Genomic DNA, 25309 nt, shown 5'->3' with positions numbered 1-25309 from the left:
CAATTGCTACTGCAAAGATGTACTCAATTCATTTGTCAGAGCAATTGGACTCACTCCCGCTATTTCATTCCCAGGTTTGAATTTCAATAGCACTTTAAATTCCTCCATCAATACTTTCTTTCTTTGATCATGCCTAGCATCTTCCTCTTCAAGTGCCCGCTTCCCTGTTGGCGTGGATTTCAACTTGTCCTTCCTAACCCCTACCTTTCTACTATGTCCAACTTTATGCCAATCAACATCCATGTCCTCATCATCAGAAAACCCTCCACTACTTGCCATTCCGACCCAGTCACAATTCTGATTATGCAAATCCACCGCCTCCAGAGATCCCAAAACCTCCTGTCCGTGTCCGGACCTGTTGCGGGTACCCCCTCCAGCCCATCCATTCTCATAAAGTATAACCAAACTTTTGAGTGTTTGTGCTGCTTAGGCGCCGTGTTTCCTGCCGGGTAAATTACGCTACGCAACGTGGTGACGTCATTCGAGGCGACTGGACTCGATAGGGGAATCGTTTGCAAAAATGGCAAACAATTCCAAATAATTGAAACAGTGGGAACCGTTTGATTCTGGGAGGAGACACAAATCCCTTTGGGGTCATGTGAGGAAGGGCATTGAGTGTTATAGTTTGTTTTCTTCATATGATCACGACCTGGAGGAAGCTATAGCTGGAGACACTTCAGGTCACTTCAAGAGACCTCTTGTTATTCTTCTTCAGGTAAATATAATCCTCTCCTCTATTTAATTAAAACGTTCTTTTCCTTCTCAGGCAAACAGGCAGAAGGGGATCCAGGCGGAAAGCAAAGAGAGTGACGCTCAGGTAGGCTTTTTAAAATATTTGATTCCTCATCATCAGTAGCTTCTTTGCTTTTAGTCTCACGGCATGACCATCACATGCGTTTGGTCAGGTGTTCAGTTAATCTGTAAAGCTGGGTTGACGCCCTCTGCTGGACAACATGAGCAAAACTTCCCTTAAAATGTTGTTCAGAACAGGGCGTTATGTTGTCATGTTTTTGCTTAGAGAAAGGTCCTGTGGTGTCTTCTGGTGTTTTTACTGCCAAACTGATCATAGATAGCTTAGTGAAATGTATCTAGATGTGATTTCTGTTGCAAATCTATTTTATCACGTCGAAATTACTTCATCGTGAAGCTCAGAGAGATTTGGATCTGACAGCAACATGCTGGGTCTAGTACAAAGACTCTGGACCTCCGGATCTGAGGTATTCAGGCTCGGTAGTCCACAAAAATGTACATTCTGGACCTCTAAGACTTCCATAATCCTAATCATTGTTGTAGCTCATCACATTCCCTCGATGGCTTCATGTACTATCATCTATTGAAATCACCACTGAATCCTTGACTTGGTGGAAATGTTTCTCATCTCTACAACAGAGTTAATATGATATGAAAGCAGGAAAATCTCCTGTAGTGTTTACAGTAAAAAGCGTAGTTTTTTCAAGTTCTCCCCTGTACTCTGCCATAGACACTAAATTCAGCTGTTTCTCCCTGTGATCAACAAAACACGCTTTAAATGATAACATGCATGATGCGTCATTTTCTGGTTTTAGGCCCTCTTCGAGGCTGGAGAGCAGAAGTTTGGCACTGATGAACAATGTTTTGTTACCATCCTTGGTAACCGGAGTGCAGAACACCTCAGGAAAGAACTGAAGAAGCTTCTCGGATGAGAGGTGAAACGTCTTCAAGCAACTTTCAGAAGTCCAGACGCTTTTCTTTCCAAGCTCCTTTGACTACAATGACAATGACAAGAAAGCTCCTTACCATGCATGGAGGGTTTCACCCCAAGTCCAGCACCCTGAGGCTGTACGCTAAGTGGAAGGAAGGGGGCCGGGGACTGGTGAGTGTCAGCACCACAGTCCAGGATGAGACAACGAACATCCAAGAATACATTGGGAAGATGGCCCCAACTGACCGAGTGCTCAGTGAATACCTCAGGCAGCAGAAACCCAAGAAAGAGGAGGGAGACGAGGAACCATCATGGAAGGACAGGGCCCTGCACGGTATGTACCACCGGCAGATAGAGGAGGTGGCTGATATATCCAGAAATCCTACCAGTGGCTGGACAAAGCTGGACTGAAAGACAGCACAGAGGTGCTAATCGTGGCAGCACAAGAACAAGCTCTGAGCACAAGATCCATAGAGGCTGGGGTCTATCACACCAGGCAAGACCCCAGGCGCAGGCTGTGTAAAGATGCCCCAGAGACAATCCAGCACATAACAGCAGGGTGCAAGATGCTAGCAGGCAGGGCATACATGGAACGCCATAACCAAGTGGCCGGCATAGTGTACAGGAACATCTGTGCCGAGTATAACCTGGAAGTCCCAAGGTCAAAATGGGAGATGCCCCCAAGGGTGGTGGAGAATGACCGAGCTAAGATCCTGTGGGACTTCCAGATACAGGCGGACAAAATGGTGGTGGCTAACCAACCGGACATAGTGGTGGTAGACAAACAGAAGAAGACGGCCGTAGTGATCGATGTAGCCGTTCGGAATGACAGCAACATCAGGAAGAAGGAGCACGAGAAGCTGGAGAAATACCAAGGGCTCAGAGAAGAGCTCCAGAGGATGTGGAGGGTGAAGGTAATAGTGTTTCCCGTGGTAATCGGAGCACTAGGTGCGGTGACTCCCAAGCTAGGCAAGTGGCTCCAGCAGATCCCGGGAACAACATCGGAGATCTCTGTCCAGAAGAGCGCAGTCCTGGGAACAGCTAAGATACTGCGCAGGACCCTCAAGCTCCCAGGCCTCTGGTAGAGGACCCGAGCTTGAAGGATAAACCGCCCGCAGGGGCGTGCTGGGTGTTTTTATATAAAACACCCAGCATATATATATATATATATATATAGTAGTGAGTGACTTCCCCATCTATCAGCTGAAGAAGACGCCTACAGAGGGTCAGAGCTCAGCAGCTCACCTCATCTCTAACAAAACTCCTTTGACTCCCTCTTGTGGTCATGAGAGGTCAATACATATGTAAAAAACAAAAAAACAGCATACTGGCTGCAATATTATTAATGAGACACCACTGAACTTCATCAAATTAAGCATTTATTATTGGATATATATGTTCTCCCATACAAAGTAGACAATTGCAGTCTGACACTTCAGCATAATATTTCGTTGTATAGTGAAGGAACACTCCTGCCTGGCACACTTCACAGTACAAAAAACACACACAGAAAGGAAATTCATCACTGTGTACTTATGAGTAGTAAGACTGAGCGATGAACTGAACCAATGTCCAAGTATGACGCCATGACCCAGTTTAAAATGTGCTATAAAAATGTGGTTTTTGCAAGAACCTAATAGGAACAAAAGCTTTGATTATATATATATATATATATATATATATATATATATATATATATATATATATATATATATATATATATATATATATATATATGCTGGGTGTTTTATATAAAAACACCCAGCACGCCCCTGCGGGCGGTTTATCCTTCAAGCTCGGGTCCTCTACCAGAGGCCTGGGAGCTTGAGGGTCCTGCGCAGTATCTTAGCTGTTCCCAGGACTGCGCTCTTCTGGACAGAGATCTCCGATGTTGTTCCCGGGATCTGCTGGAGCCACTTGCCTAGCTTGGGAGTCACCGCACCTAGTGCTCCGATTACCACGGGAAACACTATTACCTTCACCCTCCACATCCTCTGGAGCTCTTCTCTGAGCCCTTGGTATTTCTCCAGCTTCTCGTGCTCCTTCTTCCTGATGTTGCTGTCATTCCGAACGGCTACATCGATCACTACGGCCGTCTTCTTCTGTTTGTCTACCACCACTATGTCCGGTTGGTTAGCCACCACCATTTTGTCCGCCTGTATCTGGAAGTCCCACAGGATCTTAGCTCGGTCATTCTCCACCACCCTTGGGGGCATCTCCCATTTTGACCTTGGGACTTCCAGGTTATACTCGGCACAGATGTTCCTGTACACTATGCCGGCCACTTGGTTATGGCGTTCCATGTATGCCCTGCCTGCTAGCATCTTGCACCCTGCTGTTATGTGCTGGATTGTCTCTGGGGCATCTTTACACAGCCTGCACCTGGGGTCTTGCCTGGTGTGATAGACCCCAGCCTCTATGGATCTTGTGCTCAGAGCTTGTTCTTGTGCTGCCACGATTAGCACCTCTGTGCTGTCTTTCAGTCCAGCTTTGTCCAGCCACTGGTAGGATTTCTGGATATATCAGCCACCTCCTCTATCTGCCGGTGGTACATACCGTGCAGGGCCCTGTCCTTCCATGATGGTTCCTCGTCTCCCTCCTCTTTCTTGGGTTTCTGCTGCCTGAGGTATTCACTGAGCACTCGGTCAGTTGGGGCCATCTTCCCAATGTATTCTTGGATGTTCGTTGTCTCATCCTGGACTGTGGTGCTGACACTCACCAGTCCCCGGCCCCCTTCCTTCCACTTAGCGTACAGCCTCAGGGTGCTGGACTTGGGGTGAAACCCTCCATGCATGGTAAGGAGCTTTCTTGTCATTGTCATTGTAGTCAAAGGAGCTTGGAAAGAAAAGCGTCTGGACTTCTGAAAGTTGCTTGAAGACGTTTCACCTCTCATCCGAGAAGCTTCTTCAGTTCTTTCCTGAGGTGTTCTGCACTCCGGTTACCAAGGATGGTAACAAAACATTGTTCATCAGTGCCAAACTTCTGCTCTCCAGCCTCGAAGAGGGCCTAAAACCAGAAAATGACGCATCATGCATGTTATCATTTAAAGCGTGTTTTGTTGATCACAGGGAGAAACAGCTGAATTTAGTGTCTATGGCAGAGTACAGGGGAGAACTTGAAAAAACTACGCTTTTTACTGTAAACACTACAGGAGATTTTCCTGCTTTCATATCATATTAACTCTGTTGTAGAGATGAGAAACATTTCCACCAAGTCAAGGATTCAGTGGTGATTTCAATAGATGATAGTACATGAAGCCATCGAGGGAATGTGATGAGCTACAACAATGATTAGGATTATGGAAGTCTTAGAGGTCCAGAATGTACATTTTTGTGGACTACCGAGCCTGAATACCTCAGATCCGGAGGTCCAGAGTCTTTGTACTAGACCCAGCATGTTGCTGTCAGATCCAAATCTCTCTGAGCTTCACGATGAAGTAATTTCGACGTGATAAAATAGATTTGCAACAGAAATCACATCTAGATACATTTCACTAAGCTATCTATGATCAGTTTGGCAGTAAAAACACCAGAAGACACCACAGGACCTTTCTCTAAGCAAAAACATGACAACATAACGCCCTGTTCTGAACAACATTTTAAGGGAAGTTTTGCTCATGTTGTCCAGCAGAGGGCGTCAACCCAGCTTTACAGATTAACTGAACACCTGACCAAACGCATGTGATGGTCATGCCGTGAGACTAAAAGCAAAGAAGCTACTGATGATGAGGAATCAAATATTTTAAAAAGCCTACCTGAGCGTCACTCTCTTTGCTTTCCGCCTGGATCCCCTTCTGCCTGTTTGCCTGAGAAGGAAAAGAACGTTTTAAAGCTTTTGTTCCTATTAGGTTCTTGCAAAAACCACATTTTTATAGCACATTTTAAACTGGGTCATGGCGTCATACTTGGACATTGGTTCAGTTCATCGCTCAGTCTTACTACTCATAAGTACACAGTGATGAATTTCCTTTCTGTGTGTGTTTTTTGTACTGTGAAGTGTGCCAGGCAGGAGTGTTCCTTCACTATACAACGAAATATTATGCTGAAGTGTCAGACTGCAATTGTCTACTTTGTATGGGAGAACATATATATCCAATAATAAATGCTTAATTTGATGAAGTTCAGTGGTGTCTCATTAATAATATTGCAGCCAGTATGCTGTTTTTTTGTTTTTTACATATGTATTGACCTCTCATGACCACAAGAGGGAGTCAAAGGAGTTTTGTTAGAGATGAGGTGAGCTGCTGAGCTCTGACCCTCTGTAGGCGTCTTCTTCAGCTGATAGATGGGGAAGTCACTCACTACTCAGTGTTCATCTTCAACATCACAGAAGAGCTGCATGTTTTTATTCCTGTACTGTACTGAAACAGCTTTGCATGATTTACAATTCTAAGTAATTTAAAATAAAATACTTATTTATTTTAAATTGGGCCTTGGTGCAGCCCTTCTGTTCATCCCTGGTTTGACTCCTCTTCCTTTAAGGCTGTCTTCCCTTTAAGCCAACGGTGTCAAACTCATTTTCCATTGTGTGCATATATATATATGTATATATGTATGTATGTGTATATGTGTATATATATATATATGTATATCATTTACAAAAAAGGCTATTACATATAAGAGCCAAATATGTTCTTTATCTACTCAATTTATCTTAAAATTGAAATTACTTACAGATTCAGATTTTACATATAAAAAAAACACTTTAACTCTTACCTGCAATAGAGCGTTTTATGTTATTGCATCATTACTAAAGGAAAAGGTCAGATTAAACCACTACTGCATGTATATCATATATATCATCTACTGGTGATGAGGCATAATGAAAAGCTTTACTGCATTCGTTTTACCAAACGATCTGGATGGATGTTCACTGTAAACTTCACTATGCAGGTATTGACTTCAGCTAAGTCAATACCTGCATACTAACGATAAAAGTGAGAGGAATGTGCTTTTCACGTCTCAGTGTATGTGTTTGATAAAGGAGGGATTATCTCAGGTCTTGTTATGATACTCTGTCATTGTTTTCATGGAAGAGGTTGGCATTTATTGTTGCCACAGAAACCGGCAGCCAATAATGAGGTCCAAACAGCTGGGTGTGGGGTCAGACCACCTCGAGTCACTGGAAGAACAATACCTTTGACTCCTCCTACCTGGTTGCCTTGTGTGTCTTTGGGTGTGGGAGACTATGAGCGGGCATGTGAACAGTCAGCTTTTTCAGATTTTGTCATGGGTATTTGGTTGAGCGTTGAGCTGTGCTTTGATATTTTTCCCGTCTGACATGCAGCCCCTCCCCCTGCTCCACACACTGGCCAAGGCTCTGTGAACTACAAAAGAATCTGATGGGAAGTTTGTTTAAGAAAGAGGATTAGATGCTGGTTAATGTGTCCAGAGAAAGAAGCAAATCAATGAAAGATAAATGGCTTTGTGACAAACGTTGTGCAGCCTAATTGTGTCTGTGACTGTCTATGTTTCAAGAGGTGAAAGATGGCTCATTTATAATGTAAAATGCTAGCAATGTCATATGGTACTGTCTGGTGTAGGTACACTAATGAAAAGCTCATCAACTGGGATAAAGCTGGAATAGGCAGCAAAGGTAACTGGAGAAATATAAGAAATAAATTAAATGGTTTCCTCCCTTAAAATGCTCTGCCAGGGCTTTACTGAAACCTCCCTCAGTTGCTGTTTATTTGTGCATTAGTATTCAGTGTTGTATTTAATAACTGAAAAGCACTGAAGAATATCTCCTTTCTTTGCTTCAAGAAACTCTTGAACTGAGCAGAAGGTATGGACCTGTACATTTCACAAATCATCCCGATACCTTTTTCAGCTGTCACACTATCAAAAAACACTTTGAATGTGTGACCTTTGTGCATACATGTACTGTAATGTTGCTTGTGCCATGTTTGAAAGATGATGTGGTATTCAAAGGAGCTTGCAAAGAAAAGCGACTACGATGACTACGATGACTACGATGACTACAATGACCTGGATGACTGAGAACCTTCACAGACATGATGTGGTATTGTTTGTATGATGAGCTGTTTCTTCCTACTTTTCTCTTCCCGTCACTGTGGTACAAGTTGATCTATCTATCTATCTATCTATCTATCTATCTATCTATCTATCTATCTATCTATCTATCTATCTATCTATCTATCTATCTATCTATCTATCTATCTATCTATCTATCTATCTATCTATCTATCTATCATCTTGCAATTTGATAAGACTCAAATCAAAATAGAATTAAAATCTTTTTTTTTTAACTTTTACTTGGATTTAATAAGTCTGATAAAAGGTCACGTGGCTGCTATTCTCATCTGCTTTCATCAAGTCATGCTGAGGGTATGTGTCTGCATCTTTATGCAGAAGCATGGTAATACAGTTTTTCTCAGTCGCTTTGGTGCGTTTCTCAGAACACCATTAACATTTGCACAGCAGTTAGTGCATTTCCCAAAACAATTAGTGCAAACTGCAAAACCTAGTGGATAGCCTGCAAAAGCACGTCACATGCACAGAATTGATTATCCATACCTCAAAAGCAAGTATCCATGTCAATGAAACTGTCAGTGCCATCAAAATGAAAAGTCTTGACACCATCTTTATGAACAAGATAGTCAAATGGCATTGTCATGTTTCCACTATGACAGTTTATAATTTCAGTGTTTCCCATTGCAAAAACAATTGGTGACACCTGAAAATGCTGACGACAGCACTATGGCCTACCTGTACAGCCATCTGAAATGTGCAGTAAAGTCACTGTAGATGTTATGGGAGTCTTGGGAGTAACTGAGTCACTGAATACGTACGTTTCACATTTCCATTGTGTAGAAGTGTTTGTAATCCTACAGAATTGTGCAAAAGAAAAATATGCTACAGTCACTTGTGCACTGTAGAATACATGTAAACATAAAATCACCCATTTGGTAGAGCTGTGCACTAATGTGAACAATAAACAGCACATGTAACAGTACAGTAAATCATTCTGGCACATCCAGACGTTCCTGTCTGTCTGGCCACATATTTTCATCTACATCACAACAGATGTTATCCCTCGCAATGCAGCGAGGAAAGTATCTCCTGGAGTGGCGAATCCATCCTCTGCAGGACCCTGCTGTGATGTCGTCACATGCTGCATCCATGGCTGCTAGCAGGGCCATTTGCTCATGTGGATTTCATTTTTCTTGAGTACTCTGTCAATTGTTGAAATTGGAACAGATTCAATATTGCCAAATACCGTGTAATTCTCTATGACAGCGCTTTGTATGTCTCTCAGCTTTATTGCATTGTTTGCAATGACCATTGCACAAATGGCTTCTTCTTGCTGTGGGGTAAAAAGGGGCCCTCTTCCGCCTCCGCGAGGTTGTCTTACAATCCTATGTGGTGCAGAGTGAACTTTTTGTGAAATTGCAAATACAGTACAGTAACATGTGATGTGTCTGAGATGGCACAGTACAGTACAGTGTATTACTGTTTGCATACCTGTTTTCCCTACGGAATGTTTGAATGATTGAACTGACAGTAGTTCTTCCAATATTGGGTTGCACCCTTCGACCAGCCTCCTCCATGGTGAGGCCGTGATTGACAACATGGTCCACAATTGTAGCCCTTATTTCATTAGGAATCCGCCTATATCTGCCTCTTCTCCCTCTTCCCCTTCCCCTTCCTCCCCGCATCCTCACCCCTCTTCCACGGTGCTGACCTTCCATTTTGTGTCACAGAAGTGTAGAAATGGTACACACTAGCTCCTGCGCAGTTTATATATGCTTGCCAATTGGGGATTCACAGGATTCATCCATAATTGACAGTGAACAAGTTGTTTGTCATTGGTTACAACTAAACTTTCACACGCCTCCTCATGAGTGACAGCTGTAATTCACCTGAGATCAATTGTTCAATTTCGGAGACATTTCCAGGGAAAATGATACAGAAAGGTATAGGATTTGCTTGACAGATGGCCAATATTTGGCATGTGATAACTAGTTCAACAATTTTGTGTGTGATGACTCAAGCAATGGATGTATGACTATTAGTTTTATTGGGAACGACTATTCAGCATCCATAGGTATGATTACTTTTGACTGACATGACATAAGCAAATGGAAATGTCAGAAAGCAGCAGGGAAATGTATGGAAGCAACTGATTCATGTCCAAAATCATTTGCAGTTTGTTCAGAGAGAGGAGAAATTGCTACTATGATGTGCACAAATGACTGAGTGTTGTGGAGGTTGAACTAATAGTTATGAGAATTTCAATTCTGATCTGAGAAACGCACCAAAGGGACTGAGAAAAACTGTAATGTCCAAAAATTAGGCTAATCTGTTTGTTTGTTTTTTTAACAGTTTTACAAGTCTATGAAAAACCAGCTGTTTTGGCATTAAAGTCTTAAAGTCTAAATGTTTCTGAGCAGGGCTAAAGTGCTGAACTGAAGACTTAGAAACGTGTTTTCACATGTTTTTTATTATTATTCATCAGGAAGACACTTGTACAAAAGGGTTTTGTGTCTTTAGACTGACTGAAGAGGAGATGGGAACACATCAAAGGGGTTTTCTAAAGAAGGTGATGTAATAGTTTGAACCAAGGACTCAAAGGCTGCTGCTTTCACAGCTATAGCATCCTCTGAGGAATAAACAAGACGAGACGTGCCCAGTGTAACCTATACAGGAAGGATAAGGAGATGCACATACCTGAATATGACTCAGATGAGCTGATGATTATTGATAATAATGAGTCTCCCCCCCAGGGGCTTCTTCACCTCATCAGGGCTTAGAGTAACAGTTTCAGATAATCCTTAGTCTTAACAGGGCTCCTCATGCTGTGAAGAGGCTTTACACAAATACTGTACAACATGTATTTACATTAGTATTTCATGAATTTTAAAGAAACAAAAAGACTACCATTAATTTTTGTTTGATTTCCTTTCTTTAACAGTGTCTGCAAGCCTCTTTGGCAGAAGCCCAAACTTTAGGTACAATTTGTTTAACACATTTCTTTTTTTTTAAATAGATTTCTGTTTAAGGTCGAGAGGGCTCACAAAGTGACTCTGGATTCACAAGAGAAGGACATATTATAATATTTGAATGCTTTTTTTTTTAACGTAATATTAACTGACTAAAGGAAAAACTTTGTGTGTGTGCCTGTGTGCTCAAACACCTGTGAGGTGGGACTACAAGCAAATTCCTCTGAATACACCCACCTAATCACACCTCACACCTTACTACAAGCCAATATCTACAAATCTTACAATCACATATAAATTCATATGTGTGTTTGATATACTTCATCAGTTTGCCGACCATCGAGAGTAACTTCAAGTCATCCGACAACGCCACCAAAGTGCCTGGGATTGAATTTCCTCTGGTATTTGCTCTCATTTGCTTTTCATTTTAACACACTGAAACTCTTGAAAACACAGAAGCAGTCTTTATGAGGTTTTCCATCCATCCCTCCCGCCATCCATCCATTTGTCCTCTTCTACTTATCCCATCCAAAGCTGGGGTGGGCATTATCCCAGCTGTCAAAGGGTGAGAGTTGGGATACACTGTGGAAAGGTCACCAGACTCTCACAGCGCTAACGCACAGAGAAAGACAACCGTTCATGCCTACGCCAAGTGCAGAATAACTCATTAACCTAACAAGCATGTCTTTGGACTGGGAGGAAGCTGGAGTACTGGGAGAGTCCATGCAGGCACAGGGAAAACATGGAAACTCCATACACAAAGGCATGATCACATATATAAAAGCACAAACAGAAGATTAAAAAATGACGTATTAAATATCAAGTCAAAATCATGGATTTAAAAAAAATTCTATGTGTAAGAAAGGTTAAAGTATAATAAAGTATAATAATCTATTAGGCGTCCATTAATATTCCTGTGTGTGATATTTTTGTAATATGCAGTAATTTTACAGACACGGCAAAGAAGTCAGTCCTTGAATTTGAGTGGAAGAATCCACTTACAAATGGCTTATAAAGTGAATTGGCTCTGGATACTGGATCACCTTAAGCAAACATTTAAGGATCTGATCCCTGTATCCTGCTTGTGGATTTTCCTTATTATCTGCACTCACCCCTGGGTAAAACAAATTAACCCACAAGATGACTAAAAATAGAGGTGGGGAGACATTTTAGTGGTACTATTTCCTACTTCACCCTTAACCTCTGACTGTGTGGTGACACTTGATTGCACCCTTGAGCTGTGATGAAGGATTTGTTCGAACAGTTTGTCTTTGAGCATCTCTTTTATGGCGTCTGAGAGAGAGGACTGATGTGGAAAAGGTGGAAGTCACACTCCAGACAACTTTTATGTGTCTGTCTGAGGGAGCAAAGAGGTCAGAGGCAACACTCCCTTGTCCAGGGACCACACATATACGCACATGAGTGCACGCATCTGTAACATTCGAGTCTTACTACTTATATTTCTGTGAGAACCAGCGTTCGTGACACCGGTTGCTGTCACTGAGAAGATAATTAGAGGCTTCTGCAGGAAACTTCAGGAACAAGCCTCCTGTTTGGATGCCGTGCACAACTGGACCGGTTATGCATTTGAGTCTTTCATGATTTTGTGGAGTGTTAACCTCAGAGCAAGTCATCTGGGTCTCAACTCTGTGTGGTGTAGTTCACAAATCATTTCATCGGCCATACAGAAGTGTGCTCTGATTGTGAGGTGGAAGATGTTTTGTTCAGCACAAATGTCAGATACAAAGTTTAAAATTGTTGGAGGGCTTTAAAACACAAGCTTAAAACACGTGTAAGGAGCTTCCATGTTCCCCCTGTCCCTAAGTCTAGTCTAAGACGGCTGTAGGTGTGAATGTGAGTGTGAAGGGTTATCTGTCTTCTGTGTTAGCCCTGTTGTTAGCCCTGTGAGAGACTAGCAAACTTTCCCTACCTCTTGCCCTGCTAGGATAAGGCCCACACCCCAACCTTGGATTGGATAAGCAGAAGAGGATGGATGGATACAATGGATGGATATGTGCGCTGCACAGAGACTGTTTGTGTACATTATCAAATCCACATTGTTATTCTTAGACTTGTAGAGCAGCTATGCATAATTTCACAGATCATTCTAGTCCTTATTTATCTCATACGTGGCTTAGACCAGTCCCTCAGTTTATTTATATTTTTCCCTCTATCTCTATCCCAACTTTCTTCTGATTGGGTGCCCCTCAAAAACAGAAGGTTTAAACAGCAGATGTATTGCTGTGTGCCCTATGATCATATTAGAAATAGCCACGCTCACTGACATCATATGGAGCCAAGAGCAGTAAGAACATTTTTAAAACGTTAAAGCAGTCTGAGCAGTTATTTGTACATGATGAGCAGGGGCCTGTTTGGTGCCCTGGACGAACACTCGCTCCACATTTATATATATATAAGGATTGCAAATTAACATATTTTATTGTGACAACTGTTGTCGGAACCATACTAAATTTGACCTGATAAATATTTTTTGCGTGTGTGTGTGTGTGTGTGTGAGAGAGAGAGAGAGAGAGTATGCAAATGGCTAACAAACAGTCATTATAATTCGTCTTACATTGAGAATAGCAGACAAATCAACAACACACCTCTTCCAGTTAATGGCTAATTAACACTATGCTGAACACAGTCCGAAAGATTAACTAAGCCACATCTGTGTCTACTCTCTGACTACTGTTTACCATCATAGCCGAGTGGCTGACAAAAGTAAACGTTTTCCCAGTCCCTACTGATGAATGTTATCTTGTTTCAGGATACATAATACATGCCATTATCCAAAGACACATCTGCTTACCTGTATCTTTCGCTCTTTTCTCCTCTTCTTTTCTCTTTTTTTCTAAACTGAGGACCTTATAGCTTTGACCTTTTCTTGTCCATCTTCCATCAGTAATTTTGCACTCCACTATCAACACCCAACCCCACAACAATATCTAACAGACCTACACCTTAGTGGAATCAGTTTTGTATATGTTTTTTTTCTTCTTCTGGGATTTCAAAACAACCCAGGAAAGAATAATTAATACATAATGGGCTTGATAACATTATGAATTGATAATGTTATGATTGATTGTTATCCATTGATAACATTATGAATGAAATCTGCACTATTTGATAGCAGCACACCCCCTCCCCTTTCGACAGGTTGTGTGTGAGCAGCAGCAGCAGCAAGCAGGTGCACCGAGGGCCCTCACGCTCACTTATATGTGAGTGATAGAATTTAGAAAACACATCGGTGCAAATTATAAGTCTTTATCATAACGTCTTCTGGTTTTGTGTTTGTTGTAGGTCTGTCAACGTGTTAACGCTGTCATTACGATTAATGCAATAAAATTTTTTAACGCAATCAATCTATCTGGTGAGCAAAATAGACAAACTTTGGACAAACTGCCCAAAATGCGTTGACAGAGACATTTCAGGGATTTTGAGTCATTCTCCAGGTGGATTAATTGCATTAATCGTGATGTTAACGTTGGAAGCCCTGGTTTTTTTTGTTTTTATTTGTTTTAGAGAATCCCCCGCTGTCCCGCCCCTCTCCTCCCTGTGCAGCAAGCAGCAGGGGCACCTGGTAAATGGAGGGCGCCCTTACTCCTCGCAAATTGCCAATGCCATGATGCAGCATGGCCCATGTTGCCCATATCAAAAACCGCCACTGATGATGAGTTCCTTGACTATGATTAATGAGACTAGCAAATGGACTTGAATATATAAAACACATGGTTTTACTGAGCAATCAGAGCTCATTTAGACTACGAGCCACAGTCACCCAGTGCTTGTTATTCAATGTGTAAGGACATCTCAGAATGTACACTGGTGAACCGGAGAAATAACCACCAATCTTCCAATCATCAGACACAGTCACTCCAGCCAACAATAATATGCACAAAAAGTATTTGAGTAAAAAGTTGGAACTGTTGGAAACACTGTTTTAATGAAATAAGACTTAGTGAGGACAAGAAAAGACAAAATCTGACACGTTTGCTGTTTATATTGTTTATCAAATTGCTCAAGGACTAAAAAACACAAATGTGGAGGATAAACACAGATTCTTCCATTAGTGGTTGAATGATGACCAGAGGTAGAAGAAAACAGACAACTCATCATAATGAGCACTTCTGCGAGACAAACAGCAGTGGAAGAAGCATTCGGGTCAGTTACATTAAAGTAACAACAGCAGTGCAGTTAATCATACTTGCAAAAGCATTAAAATGTTTCCTGTCTGCAGGTCGGGGACTAGCTAGGTTTTAGATCCTAGGATCAGAACAGCGCTTCAATGACACAACATGAGGTGATTATACATAAACACACAGAGAAACTGACACTTTATACCTATCGCTCTGACTATGTCTGATCATGCAATAAACGTGTCTTTTTCGATTATACATGTACAAATTATCACAATGTTATATTTTAATGTATTAACATGAAAGAAAATATTCAAAATTAAAGTCCATGGATGATGAATGTCTAACAGTGAAGGTAATTAGAGCATGTCTACTTTATGGGATAAAACACAAGGATAAAAAATAATGCCAGAGTAACACAGAAAATCCTTACTTTTCACAATTGCCCATACATTATGGCATTTCCAAGAAACTAAAATCTTCAGCTCTGATCTGTTGAGTCAAACTCAACTCATAAATAAGATCACCTGAGTAAAATCTGTAGACTCAAGCTGGTGCGCATGCGCACAGAGAATAATCTGATTATTGCTGATTAGAAATAAAAGACACAAAAAAGCCGCTCATGCGTCCTGTAGCTAGCAGTCCTCCTCGCTTTGCATCATGGACAGGAAGAAAGAGCACACGCTGGCCCAAGAGCTGCCGCAGTACTCTTCAGCCGTTTTGCCGTGGTCCGCGCGCCGCCTCATGCACGCTGTCGTTGCAGTGGAGGTGGAGTGAGATGATGGGGGCGGTGAGGGAGGCTGAGTCCCCGGGTCTCCGGACTGAGCGGAGACACGGGAGCTCGAGATGTCCAGCTTGAAGTGCGCACTTCGTGGCGCGCGCTTACACATCCCGGCCCTCACCAGCGCGCGCTCGTCCTTGCACACTTTACCTTGGAGCCGTTTAAGCGCGCGTGCCACCTGCTTCCAAAAGTTTAGGGGCTCGGACAGGTAACCCGGGCAACCCCGGGGTTTGGCGTTGTATTCACAGCGCAGGTCGGCGATCCCGCCTGTGACGCGCGCCTCCGGGTTCTCGCATTTGACCAGTAGCTGGACCGCGTCCCTGACTTCGCTGGCGACCCACGTGCACTGCATCCTTTCCTTTGTGGAGAACTTTCCCCGGCCACCCGCTACACCCACCTTGGACACGGCTCTGTCCGATTTTCGGGCACCGCAGGACAGAGAGACCAGCTGTCCGAGGAAAGCCAGCAGCAGCCAGGTTGCTGAAGCCTTTAGTAGCAGCATGATGTGTTTCAGCAGAGTAACTTTCCACCTGAAAGCAAATATATGTCTATAAATGGTGACACTCAAAAAAAGTGCAGCTGAAATGTCTCAACACCGAGGTGCTGTTCCTAACTTACCGACAATGGCTAGTGTTGCCGTGCGTAAAACTTCTTCTTGTGCTGCTACTGGCGTGCCACATGGCTTTCATACATAGGTACTATCACGCCCACTGCTTCCGTCCAGCACACGCAATCTAAATGAGAAAATGTGGCAGCAGTTCCTTATCAGATTATGTTTTGCTATGACATGCCCAAAACGGATTTTTCCACCTCTTACAGTGAGTAGAAGTGAAGATGATCAGTGGGTGATGTGTCAGCATGTCAGTACACGTTCTTGGTTGATCCTAAAGAGCCACCATGAGCCTGATTACCATTACAACTCCAACCCTCTGCTGTCTTCAGGAGATACGTCCCCAGATTATGTTCGCAGGTTTTGTGTTTCTTCTTCTTTTTTCCCCTGTTTTTATAAAAAGATTCTTGATCATCTAATAATAACCAAGATTAAAAAGAGGACAATAAAAATTAAACATGAGGACAATCCATTCTTATGAAAAAAGACTGTATTCTTTGAATCATAACTTCAATTTTCCATGTTAAACTCAAAATACCATTAGGGATTATAAAGCTGCTGATCATAGTTCCCTATAAAGAACCAAATATCCATCTTCCCTGGAGTTGGTGGAGATCAAACACAGAACTAACGGAGTCTTACAGAGAGACCAGAGGCACAAAGTTGCTGTTCTGGATTTTAAATAAGAAAAAGTCTGGTATGAGTTCTCTTGTGATGCACACGTATGTGTCTAATCCAGACCAATGTTTTATGGTCTTTTTTATTTTATTTTACTGCATATATTCTGATTTCCCATCATAGGAAAAGATTGTTTTACCTACACAAGTGTAAAATTACATAACTCCATGTTACTTGTATCTAGTAACTGACCACTCCTCATAGCTCACACGTGAATTGTTCCCATTTCTTTAGTCGAATCTGTAAAAGAAATACCAGGTAACAGTTTGACAGGCAAAAAAATAGTGTTTTTGCACCAACAAGGTGATTCCCAAAGAGCTATTAGCTGAAAATGTGGCACAAGGTGTGCAGTGAGTCCTTAAAAATATGGGGAAACTGGATAAGAGGAAAGAAGAATCAACAGGCTCAAAAGCAACTGTCCACTGCAGATGAACAGTATCTGAAAGTCACATCCTTAAGAAATGTTGTGCAGTGTCCTCCAAGAGGTTGTACCTTTTTCCCTTTTTTTATAATATAGAGAAGTAAAGGAGGACTCAAGAGTTTTGCACAATACTGTAAATTGTAAATCATTTAAGGTGAGTGGACTGAGATCTGAAGTTTAATAATCAAATTAAGGCAGTGGTAAAATCTAGCTTCTTTCAGCTCAGGCAGCTGGCAAAAATAAAGCCAATTCTTTCACGACAGCACTTTGAGACAGTGATCCACGCCTTTGTTAGCACTCGGCTGGATTACTGTAATGCACTTTATATTGGGGTCAGCGCATCATATATTACTCATCTACAGAGGGTGCAAAATGCTGCAGCTCATCTTTTAACTGGCACTCGAAAGTTTGAGCACATTTCCCCTATTTTAGCTTCACGTCACTGGCTGCCCATTTCTATTAGGATTTATTTTAAAATTCTTTTATTTGCTTTTAAAGCTCTCCATGGCCTAGCCCCATCTTATCTCTCTGAGCTGCCACAGCCTTATACGCACCCGCTCTCTCTCAGGTCAGCTGATCAGCTGCTCCTGAATGTACCAGGACTGGGCGTAAACTTAGAGGAGATCGTGCTTTTGCTGTAGCAGCTCCAAAACTGTGGAACGAGCTCCCTTTAGAGATTAGACAGGCCAGTTCTTTACCTGTTTTTAAGTCACTCTTGAAAACCCACCTCTTTACCCTGGCCTTTGACACCACGTGAGATGTTGGTTTTTATTTTTATTTTATTTTTATTTTTTATTTTAGTCGTTTTTAGTTGATTCGATGCTGTTTTATCTTGTTTTTGTTTTTGTTTTAATATAGGGCTGTTTTAATTTTATGCATTATGTTTTTTATTTATTTTTGCTCTTTTCTGTTATTCTATTGTTTTTAACTTATTTTCTGTACAGCACTTTGTTCCTGTGCTGGGTATTTGAAAGTGCCTTATAAATAAAATTGGATTAGATTGGTGAGGACTTGGTTTAGAGAGTTATCGTATGCTTTCAGGAAATGATTGCAAGTCAGTGTAAAGTCCTTTAAAGGGATGCAAACTATGACTTTGTGCTTGTCTCCATGTTTGTTTTGGACACATTTCAGGAAAAATCTCACAGCGAAGACACTTCTGCAGCTCTACAACTTTTTGGTTGCTCCTCTTCACAGCTTCATGTCACCACTAGAACAGGGCCCCAATCTGTTTTTGAGCTCCCAGCTCAGCAGCATCATCTTGTGTTCACCACAGGTTAAACAGCCTAAAAACAGATCACAAGTACAGTACTTTCTACTCCACGGTAGTTAAAGGCAAAGATTATACAGAAAGTAAAATGATGAACGATTGACTCCAGCAATAATAGTTGCAGGTTTTTATATTTATATTTGTGCTTCCAATTTCCTCTTTAAATCTGCACACATTCCAGTGTTGTAATTATATTAAATCAGGCCTATAATAAACTATAGTTTGTTTTAGTCTTATATTAATACCTGAAACAAATTCTATAGTTTTCTTATGGTCAGAGAGCACAACACGGAGAACACAGCTCTCACTTTGATTTGGCTCGTTGTCATTCTCACTTTTTTTTGCTTAGCTTACTCTTTTCCCAAACATTTTTTCTGTTTTTTACAGCACATTTAAATTTCAAAGACTTTTTCCTATACTTATAGAACTTATAGTAAATGATAGAAATTTGCAATATCACACAGGACTTCTACTTTCTCTTTTTTGCTTATTCCGTCTTTGGGACTGAAAAAAAATCAAAGTGCTAAATGTGACGTAACTCTCCCGTCTTTATCAGATTGTGTGTGTGTTTCACGGCCACCACATCCATTTCCACTCATCTTCGGCATGCGCACAGACCCCCTCTGTTCCTGCACACAGCAGCTCTCAGGACTCAATTCATCAGCTCATACAAAGACGTTTTTAGCTCTGCTCAGACACCTCCTGCACCTCATGGGTTCTTTCAGACTTCGTGTCGCACGGTAGCAGCTTCCCCAGCTGGACAGCAGTCGCGGTGCTCCAACCGAAGGGTGGAAAGAAACAAGATCTCCTTTTAATAAATGAGCGTGAAAGCTCTCTGCTTTGTTTCAGCTCAGTAGAAGAAGAAACAGAGGGACACAGAAAAGAGGAGGGCCACCACTCGGATTTTATTCTCTTCTGCAATTAAAGCTGGAGGGAATTTTCCATCATATACAAACAGAAACACATGCCTGCTATATTTTCTCCTTTGTCTTGCTGTCATTTTGACACATTCAAAAAAAAAAAAGACACTACAGGAAAGAAATCATCTGCTAATTGCACACAGGTGTAGGTCAAGGGTTTTGGTCTCAGTCTGTAGGGTGCTGTAACGCGAGGAGTTCGGAGTTCGATCAAATGACTCCAGGAGCTTCCACACAGAGGTCAAAGATGGAAGTGCGGATGGGGCACTCCAACTGAAATAAAAACAAAAAAGCACTCAGGAACATATTGTACTAGCATTTTCAAACTTAAATGACAAAGAAAAGTCACATTTTCACATTAAAAATGTAAGTTTATAAGCGTGTTCATTGCTAAGATCTCTCCCTCTCCGCCCTTTCTTTTCCTTCATTCGTCACTCACCTGTGGCTGCGGTATCGTCTCAGTTTTGGAACCAGTTGATGACGTAGGTGCAGATGCCTTGGAAGCTCTTCCAGCAGTAATCGGATGCAAGACGGGAAGCTGTGGATTCAGGCAGCTCCGTCGGGTGATCACTGGTTTTCTCAGGCTTAGGAGTAGTCTTCCTGCTCTGACGCCCCTTGCCTGGCTGCTTATTGGGCTTCACAGGTTTAGGAGAAGTAACAGGCTTGGTCTGACCTGGCAGTGCTGGTTTACGTGGTTCCTGAGCGGGCTTGGAGGGCTTCAAGTTGGCTGTTTTGGGCCAGGAGGCCAGCAAGGTCATCTGAGTCTCATCTGGGTATTTCTTGCACATGTGCGGGCGGTAGATTTTAGTTCCCTGGCAGGCGTGGCTCAGTTTCCTCAACTCCCACATCATCTGTGTGAAGTAGTGGCGAGGGTTCTGGTTGTAGGCCCGGCACAGGGTGGGTTTTCCCTGGAAGTCGCAGTAGTAAGAGCGTCCTGGGGTTTGGCCCTTGCAGGAGACACGAAGGCGGGTGTAGTTCTCTGGTGCAGACACCACCATGGTGCAGGAGTCTTTGGTCTTGGTGCTGAATCTGATGGGTTCATCCCAGATGCTGCGCTGCTGCTGCTTGTCATTGTCGCTGCTGTTGTCGGTTTGAGCATTTGAAACACAAACAGCTGCTGCCGAAACCAGCAGCAACAGTCTCAACCCAGCTCTCATGGTGTTCAGCGTGGACTGATGGACGGGCGAGGGCTCAGGGGTGATGTGTCCGCAAAGAAAGTTAAGGTGTGGAAGGACGGAAAGCATGCAACTGGGAATTTATAAAGCTGAAGCTCACAAAGAAGGCATTATTCAGTTAAGCTGAAAAGTTTTAACCCCTCCCTTATGCTACAGACACACACAGAGCAACCACAAGGTTCGTGTGGTATGCTAAAAAAACACCAAGGAGTAACGTATGGAAGGAAAGGGTGAACATAAACTTAGAGATGAAGACAGGAAAAGGAGGGGGGTTGGCTTGTGGGAGCCGAGGGAGAATTAAGAGGTCTGAAGAACACGCATGAGGCCAAATAGCTGCAAGTCATTATGCAGTGTCACATAAGAGGTTCATTGACCATTGATCAGGAGGGGAGAGCAGTGAGGCTCCAGAGCCACACTGCAGGCTCAGGTTACTTGGTGGAGATTTAAGAGTTGATATGTGACTCAGTAAAACAACAAATCTTTAGATGTTTGATGACTTTTGTTGCAGAATTAATTGAAATGGACTTCTAGGATGTCTCTCAAAGTTTCCAAAGATGGTAAATTATGTTTTACTTGCAGTACATATCTTACACTACAGGAGTGTTTTTGGTTGCACCTGGAGAAAATGTTTTATCCTGATAGTTTGAGAGGGTCTGACTGCAAATCTCACATCCGGGGGCACCTCTAGAGTCTGCGGGCGGAGGTAGAGCAGGTCATCTGCTAAGTGGAAGGTCAGCGGTTTGATCCCTGTGGCTCTTCCAGTTAGAGCCGGGAATCTATCTAAAGATAGTGAACTCAAGAAACAGCAGTCCATTTATCATTTACCACATGCACACAGCGACTCTGTTGGCAGCTCTTGCATACATGAGCTGTTAATGTTGTGAGCTGTTTGGATTGAGCGGGCATGGCGTAGGTCTACTGCCTGGTAGTTTAAATTTAAATACCCCCCTTCCCCCCTACTGCATAAGCACTCCCATTCCTTGGGCACCACCAGTCTGGAGAGCCCGAGTTCAAAGTCAGACCAGACTGAAAATTTCCGCATTAGCTAGCGGGTTTGTTTGCTGAGTGAAAGAGTGTGTAAGTGCACGCACAGGCTCAGTGCATTCTGGGAGTTTTTATTTTTATGGCGGTTAGCCTAATGAAGCGGGGAAAAGCTCAGCTGGAAGAAACGCCGAGGATGTGTGTGTGTGTGGGCTGTCTGCACCATGTTTTCCTATATTTAGTTCTCTTCTCATACGGTGCAACAGCATTACACCACCTCTAACCAGAGATGGGCAGTAACGCGTTACTTCTGATTACTTTTTTCAGGTAACGAGTAAAGTAAGGGATTACTATTGCAAAAACGGTAATTAGATTACCGTTACTTTCCCGTAGGAACGCTGCGTTACTGCGTTACTAAAACAGTGATTTTTTGCGAGAATGTCTCACGACAGTGACGTAAGCGAGTGCGACGTTAGTGACAACAGCTGTGTGCAGATCAACAATGGATCATATATGGAGTGCAGGAGAGAGTATGAGCGTGCAGCGTTTAAAGCGTGGAAGTACTGACCTTACTTTGAGTTTGATTCCATAAAAAGTGACAAAAACATTAGCGTCCGTTGTGCGTGGGAAGAAAACTTCTTTTTACAGCGAAAAAAACCCCTAAACTTCCAAGCAAGCACCGAGTAGCTAGACGTAATGGGAAACTCACAGAGAAACTCGCGGATTCTTCAACTGACCGCTGCGGCACACCTGCACCAGGGTAAACCTCCGCCTACGCCAGTCCTGCTTTACAGGTGAAAATAGAGCAACAGGGCCGCTGAGTCTTTGATGTTATTTATTTTCTGCTGTGTTTTACTTGCATCTATTTGAAAGAGTGAGTGTAAACACACAAAAAAAATTATTTTATGTGCTGGAATGTGCACAAAATAAGTTTAAATGTTAAACAAATTTCTTCCAGTCAATGTTGCAGATAATTAAATTTTTGCTTGATGCATAAAGTTAAAAGATTAAAACTAATAAAACAAGTTTTAAAAAGAGACTTTTCTATTTGATTACATTTTGTATGATGGATTATGTAGAAAAAGTAGAATTGGGCTGAAAGATCTATCGCTTTATCACCTATTCAGGTTGTAAATAGTGTTTTTAAAAAGTAACTAAGTAACTAAGTAATTAATTACTTTTGAAAATAAGTAATCAGTAAAGTAACGGGATTACTTTTTGGGGGAAGTAATCGGTAATTAGTTACTGATTACTTTTTTCAAGTAACTTGACCAATACTGCCTCTAACACCACCAGCACCATCATCACTTCCTGTGTCTACCTCCAGCTGCTGTGTGCGCATTGCAGTTATATTTTTGTATTTTCTAATTAGCTTTTTTTTTTTTTTTTTTACTTGTTTTAATTCAGTTTAGTTTTCAGGATGGATTTTCTAATTTTCAGTTTAGTTTCCATCTTTTTAATTATTATGGAGCACATGTCAGAGGCCAATTTTCAGAAAATCAGGACAGATGTAATAAGAAAAAACACTTTTAAAAAAGTTCATAGTACCATTTCAGTTCATTTTATTTTAGCTAAAATATTTTGTCATCTAGTTAACTATAATTCATCTCTGCATGTGCCACATGAGCATCACGTGTCTTCCTGAGCACGTATCAAACTCCTTTTAAGTCATTTTTTAAAGGTTTTGCACACAATAAAACATTTCCTTTATATTTAGAAACGTGTGATTTATGAACCATGTTTATGCAATAAAAAACAGACGACACTGGATTTGAGTTTTTATTTAGAGATTTGCATCCTCACCACAAGCCCAGTTGTGTTTTTCAGACCTTTAATATTGCAGAGGCTTCTGGGAATTTTATTTGACAACACAAGCAACAGGCCCTCATTAACAGTCTGGTGAAACATGATATTTTGTGTGTCATCGCTCCTTAAATCCTGTTAAAACAGCGCTTACCAAACTTTTGAAGCTGATCAAACAAGTTGACAGCCTACATACAGTTTTTATGAACAAACAACAACATAAACAGGAACTTAATTAAATTTAGTTAAATAAAAGCTGATTCAATAGAATAAGCACATGTGTGTATTTAATAGCTTGTAACACTTTGTAGTAAACTGCGCAGTCTTCATGTTTCAAGGATGTACTGAGCCGAGCAGAGCTGCCGCTTTGCTGCTTAAATGAATAATTCAATACCTTTGGTCTCTTTGGTCAAAAACACAGCTGCACAGCTGTTTGGTAGATTCCCATGAGAGATGTGATCTGTGTCAGTTCTGAAAGAAAGCGAGTAGCTACTTTTTTTTTTTTTCAAATTGTCAAACCATTCCTTAAATAAACACCTGCTAAGTGAAACCTGTTTGATGCAAATTATGTAAGCTATATTACAAATATTCACAGAGAAAAAGAAAGCTATTACTACAAACCTACTTACATGTTATAAAACAAAGTTTAACAAAAAATATATAAAACTTTCAAAAGACTTGAAAGTGTAAAAACTGTACACTTGTGTTGCCTTGTTTAAAACTGATTATGTAAGTACAAATTGATTCTCTATGCAGCTAAATATGCAGCTGTTGGTGTACATAATAAAATGGTAAAGGGGTCGAGAAAACACTTCATAGGATTTTGCTGGCATTAGTGGTTTTGTCAAATGGCCTGAAGGACTACTGAAAGACGCCTTCATCCCAGAGTTCACGATTGTTCTTCCCTTTTGTCCTTGGAAGTGTTAAAAGATCTGAATCGGAAGCCTAAACAGCCCAGTGATCCTGGAAACGAAGAAAGCTTTTAGAAAAATAAAGTGCACTAAGAGTCAGGTATGAAATATGTGAAGAGATACAGATGAGCGCTTACCACAAAGGGAAGATCAGTTCCAGTTCTCCTGTCCACTGTGGAGGGAAAAGAAAAGGTAATGTTTTATGTTAATGACTGGAACATCAGTCAAATCATCAGGAAGAGCATCTGGAGCTGTTGCGACACCTTGTGACTGTTACTGTCATTGCTATTATTATAAGTTGCAGGGTGAGGGTGATGGGTTTTTTTTAAAACCACATAGTAGATGATTATAAAAAGCAAATGATTTCCTGTGGTCCACACAATGGGAATCACTTCCACAAATCTTTGAAGATTGGAGGGTAAACATGTACACAGGTATACAGGAATTGTATTCATATTTCTATAGCTGAAATATGTGAGAGTTACACACAGAATAATATTTATTAATTTATTTTCCTGTGAGGTTTTCACCTGCACACATTCAAAGCCAGGACTTGTGTTTTGGGGCCTTTACTGTTATTTCACAACTGGTGGGGAAAACACGAGTTTTCCAACATTTTTTTAGTGTTTGAAAATAGTTTTGGGTGCTCTGTTATTCAGAAGGAAACACAAATCAATCATGCAGAGCTACGTGCGTTCGTGACTCCTTCCAGGATTAAACCAGGGACCTTTCAGGAATCTAAAAAATGATTTTCTTGTTTTTTTGTTTTTCCAAATAATAGATTGATTCATTTTTGGTCTTAACACAAGAAAAATGTTTCAGAAAAATAGTGTCGCATTAGGTTTCTTCTGTTTTGTCCTGTTGAGGCTCATTTTCCTTTAACTGGAGAACACAACAGCGCTTCAAACACAAAAGCAAAAGATTTTTCTCTCTTCCTGTGCAGCTTTGACTGAACACTGCATATATCCAAGGATGAAAACTGA

At 41.5% G+C, this 25309-nt stretch overlaps 3 protein-coding genes across 7 annotated transcripts in view; all 3 read right to left on the bottom strand.

The window, feature by feature from the left end:
- Positions 1-14611: 14611 nt before the first annotated feature.
- LOC147327611 (fibroblast growth factor-binding protein 1-like) lies at positions 14612-16306 on the bottom strand. The gene is made up of 2 exons (XM_086297567.1): positions 16182-16306; positions 14612-16093 (listed from the first exon to the last, which is right to left on the bottom strand). Exons 1-2 carry the CDS (start codon positions 16250-16252, stop codon positions 15418-15420), a joined length of 747 nt encoding a protein of 248 aa, XP_086153693.1. The 5' UTR covers positions 16253-16306; the 3' UTR covers positions 14612-15417.
- A 3129-nt stretch (positions 16307-19435) lies between these two features.
- On the bottom strand, positions 19436-20842 carry fgfbp2b (fibroblast growth factor binding protein 2b). The gene is made up of 2 exons (XM_086297566.1): positions 19896-20842; positions 19436-19729 (listed from the first exon to the last, which is right to left on the bottom strand). Exon 1 carries the CDS (start codon positions 20698-20700, stop codon positions 19915-19917), a length of 786 nt encoding a protein of 261 aa, XP_086153692.1. The 5' UTR covers positions 20701-20842; the 3' UTR covers positions 19436-19729; positions 19896-19914.
- A 2524-nt stretch (positions 20843-23366) lies between these two features.
- Positions 23367-25309, bottom strand: part of prom1b (prominin 1 b) — a 28598-nt gene continuing 26655 nt past the window's right edge. For 3 of the 5 annotated variants that reach the window (XR_015129866.1, XR_015129867.1, XR_015129868.1), the window contains 2 exons: positions 24464-24498; positions 23368-24378 (listed from right to left, as the gene is read on the bottom strand). Coding sequence is in view for 1 of the 5 variants with exons in the window: in XM_086295336.1 (XP_086151462.1) it covers positions 24477-24498 (22 nt within the window). In the remaining 4 variants the exon portion in view is untranslated. Of the gene's footprint in view, positions 24379-24463; positions 24499-25309 lie in introns of all 5 variants that reach the window. The other 2 variants (XR_015129865.1, XM_086295336.1) reach the window with 2 other exon arrangements.

Source organism: Aulonocara sp. 'chitande type north' Nkhata Bay, linkage group LG6 (assembly GCF_057382095.1).
Source record: "Aulonocara sp. 'chitande type north' Nkhata Bay isolate Kocher_YH1m ecotype deep benthic linkage group LG6, A_spYH_male_GT1.1, whole genome shotgun sequence".
Lineage (NCBI taxonomy): Eukaryota > Metazoa > Chordata > Actinopteri > Cichliformes > Cichlidae > Aulonocara > Aulonocara sp. 'chitande type north' Nkhata Bay.
Note: the sequence above shows the minus strand (reverse complement) of the source record. Positions and strands in the feature narration are given on the sequence as shown.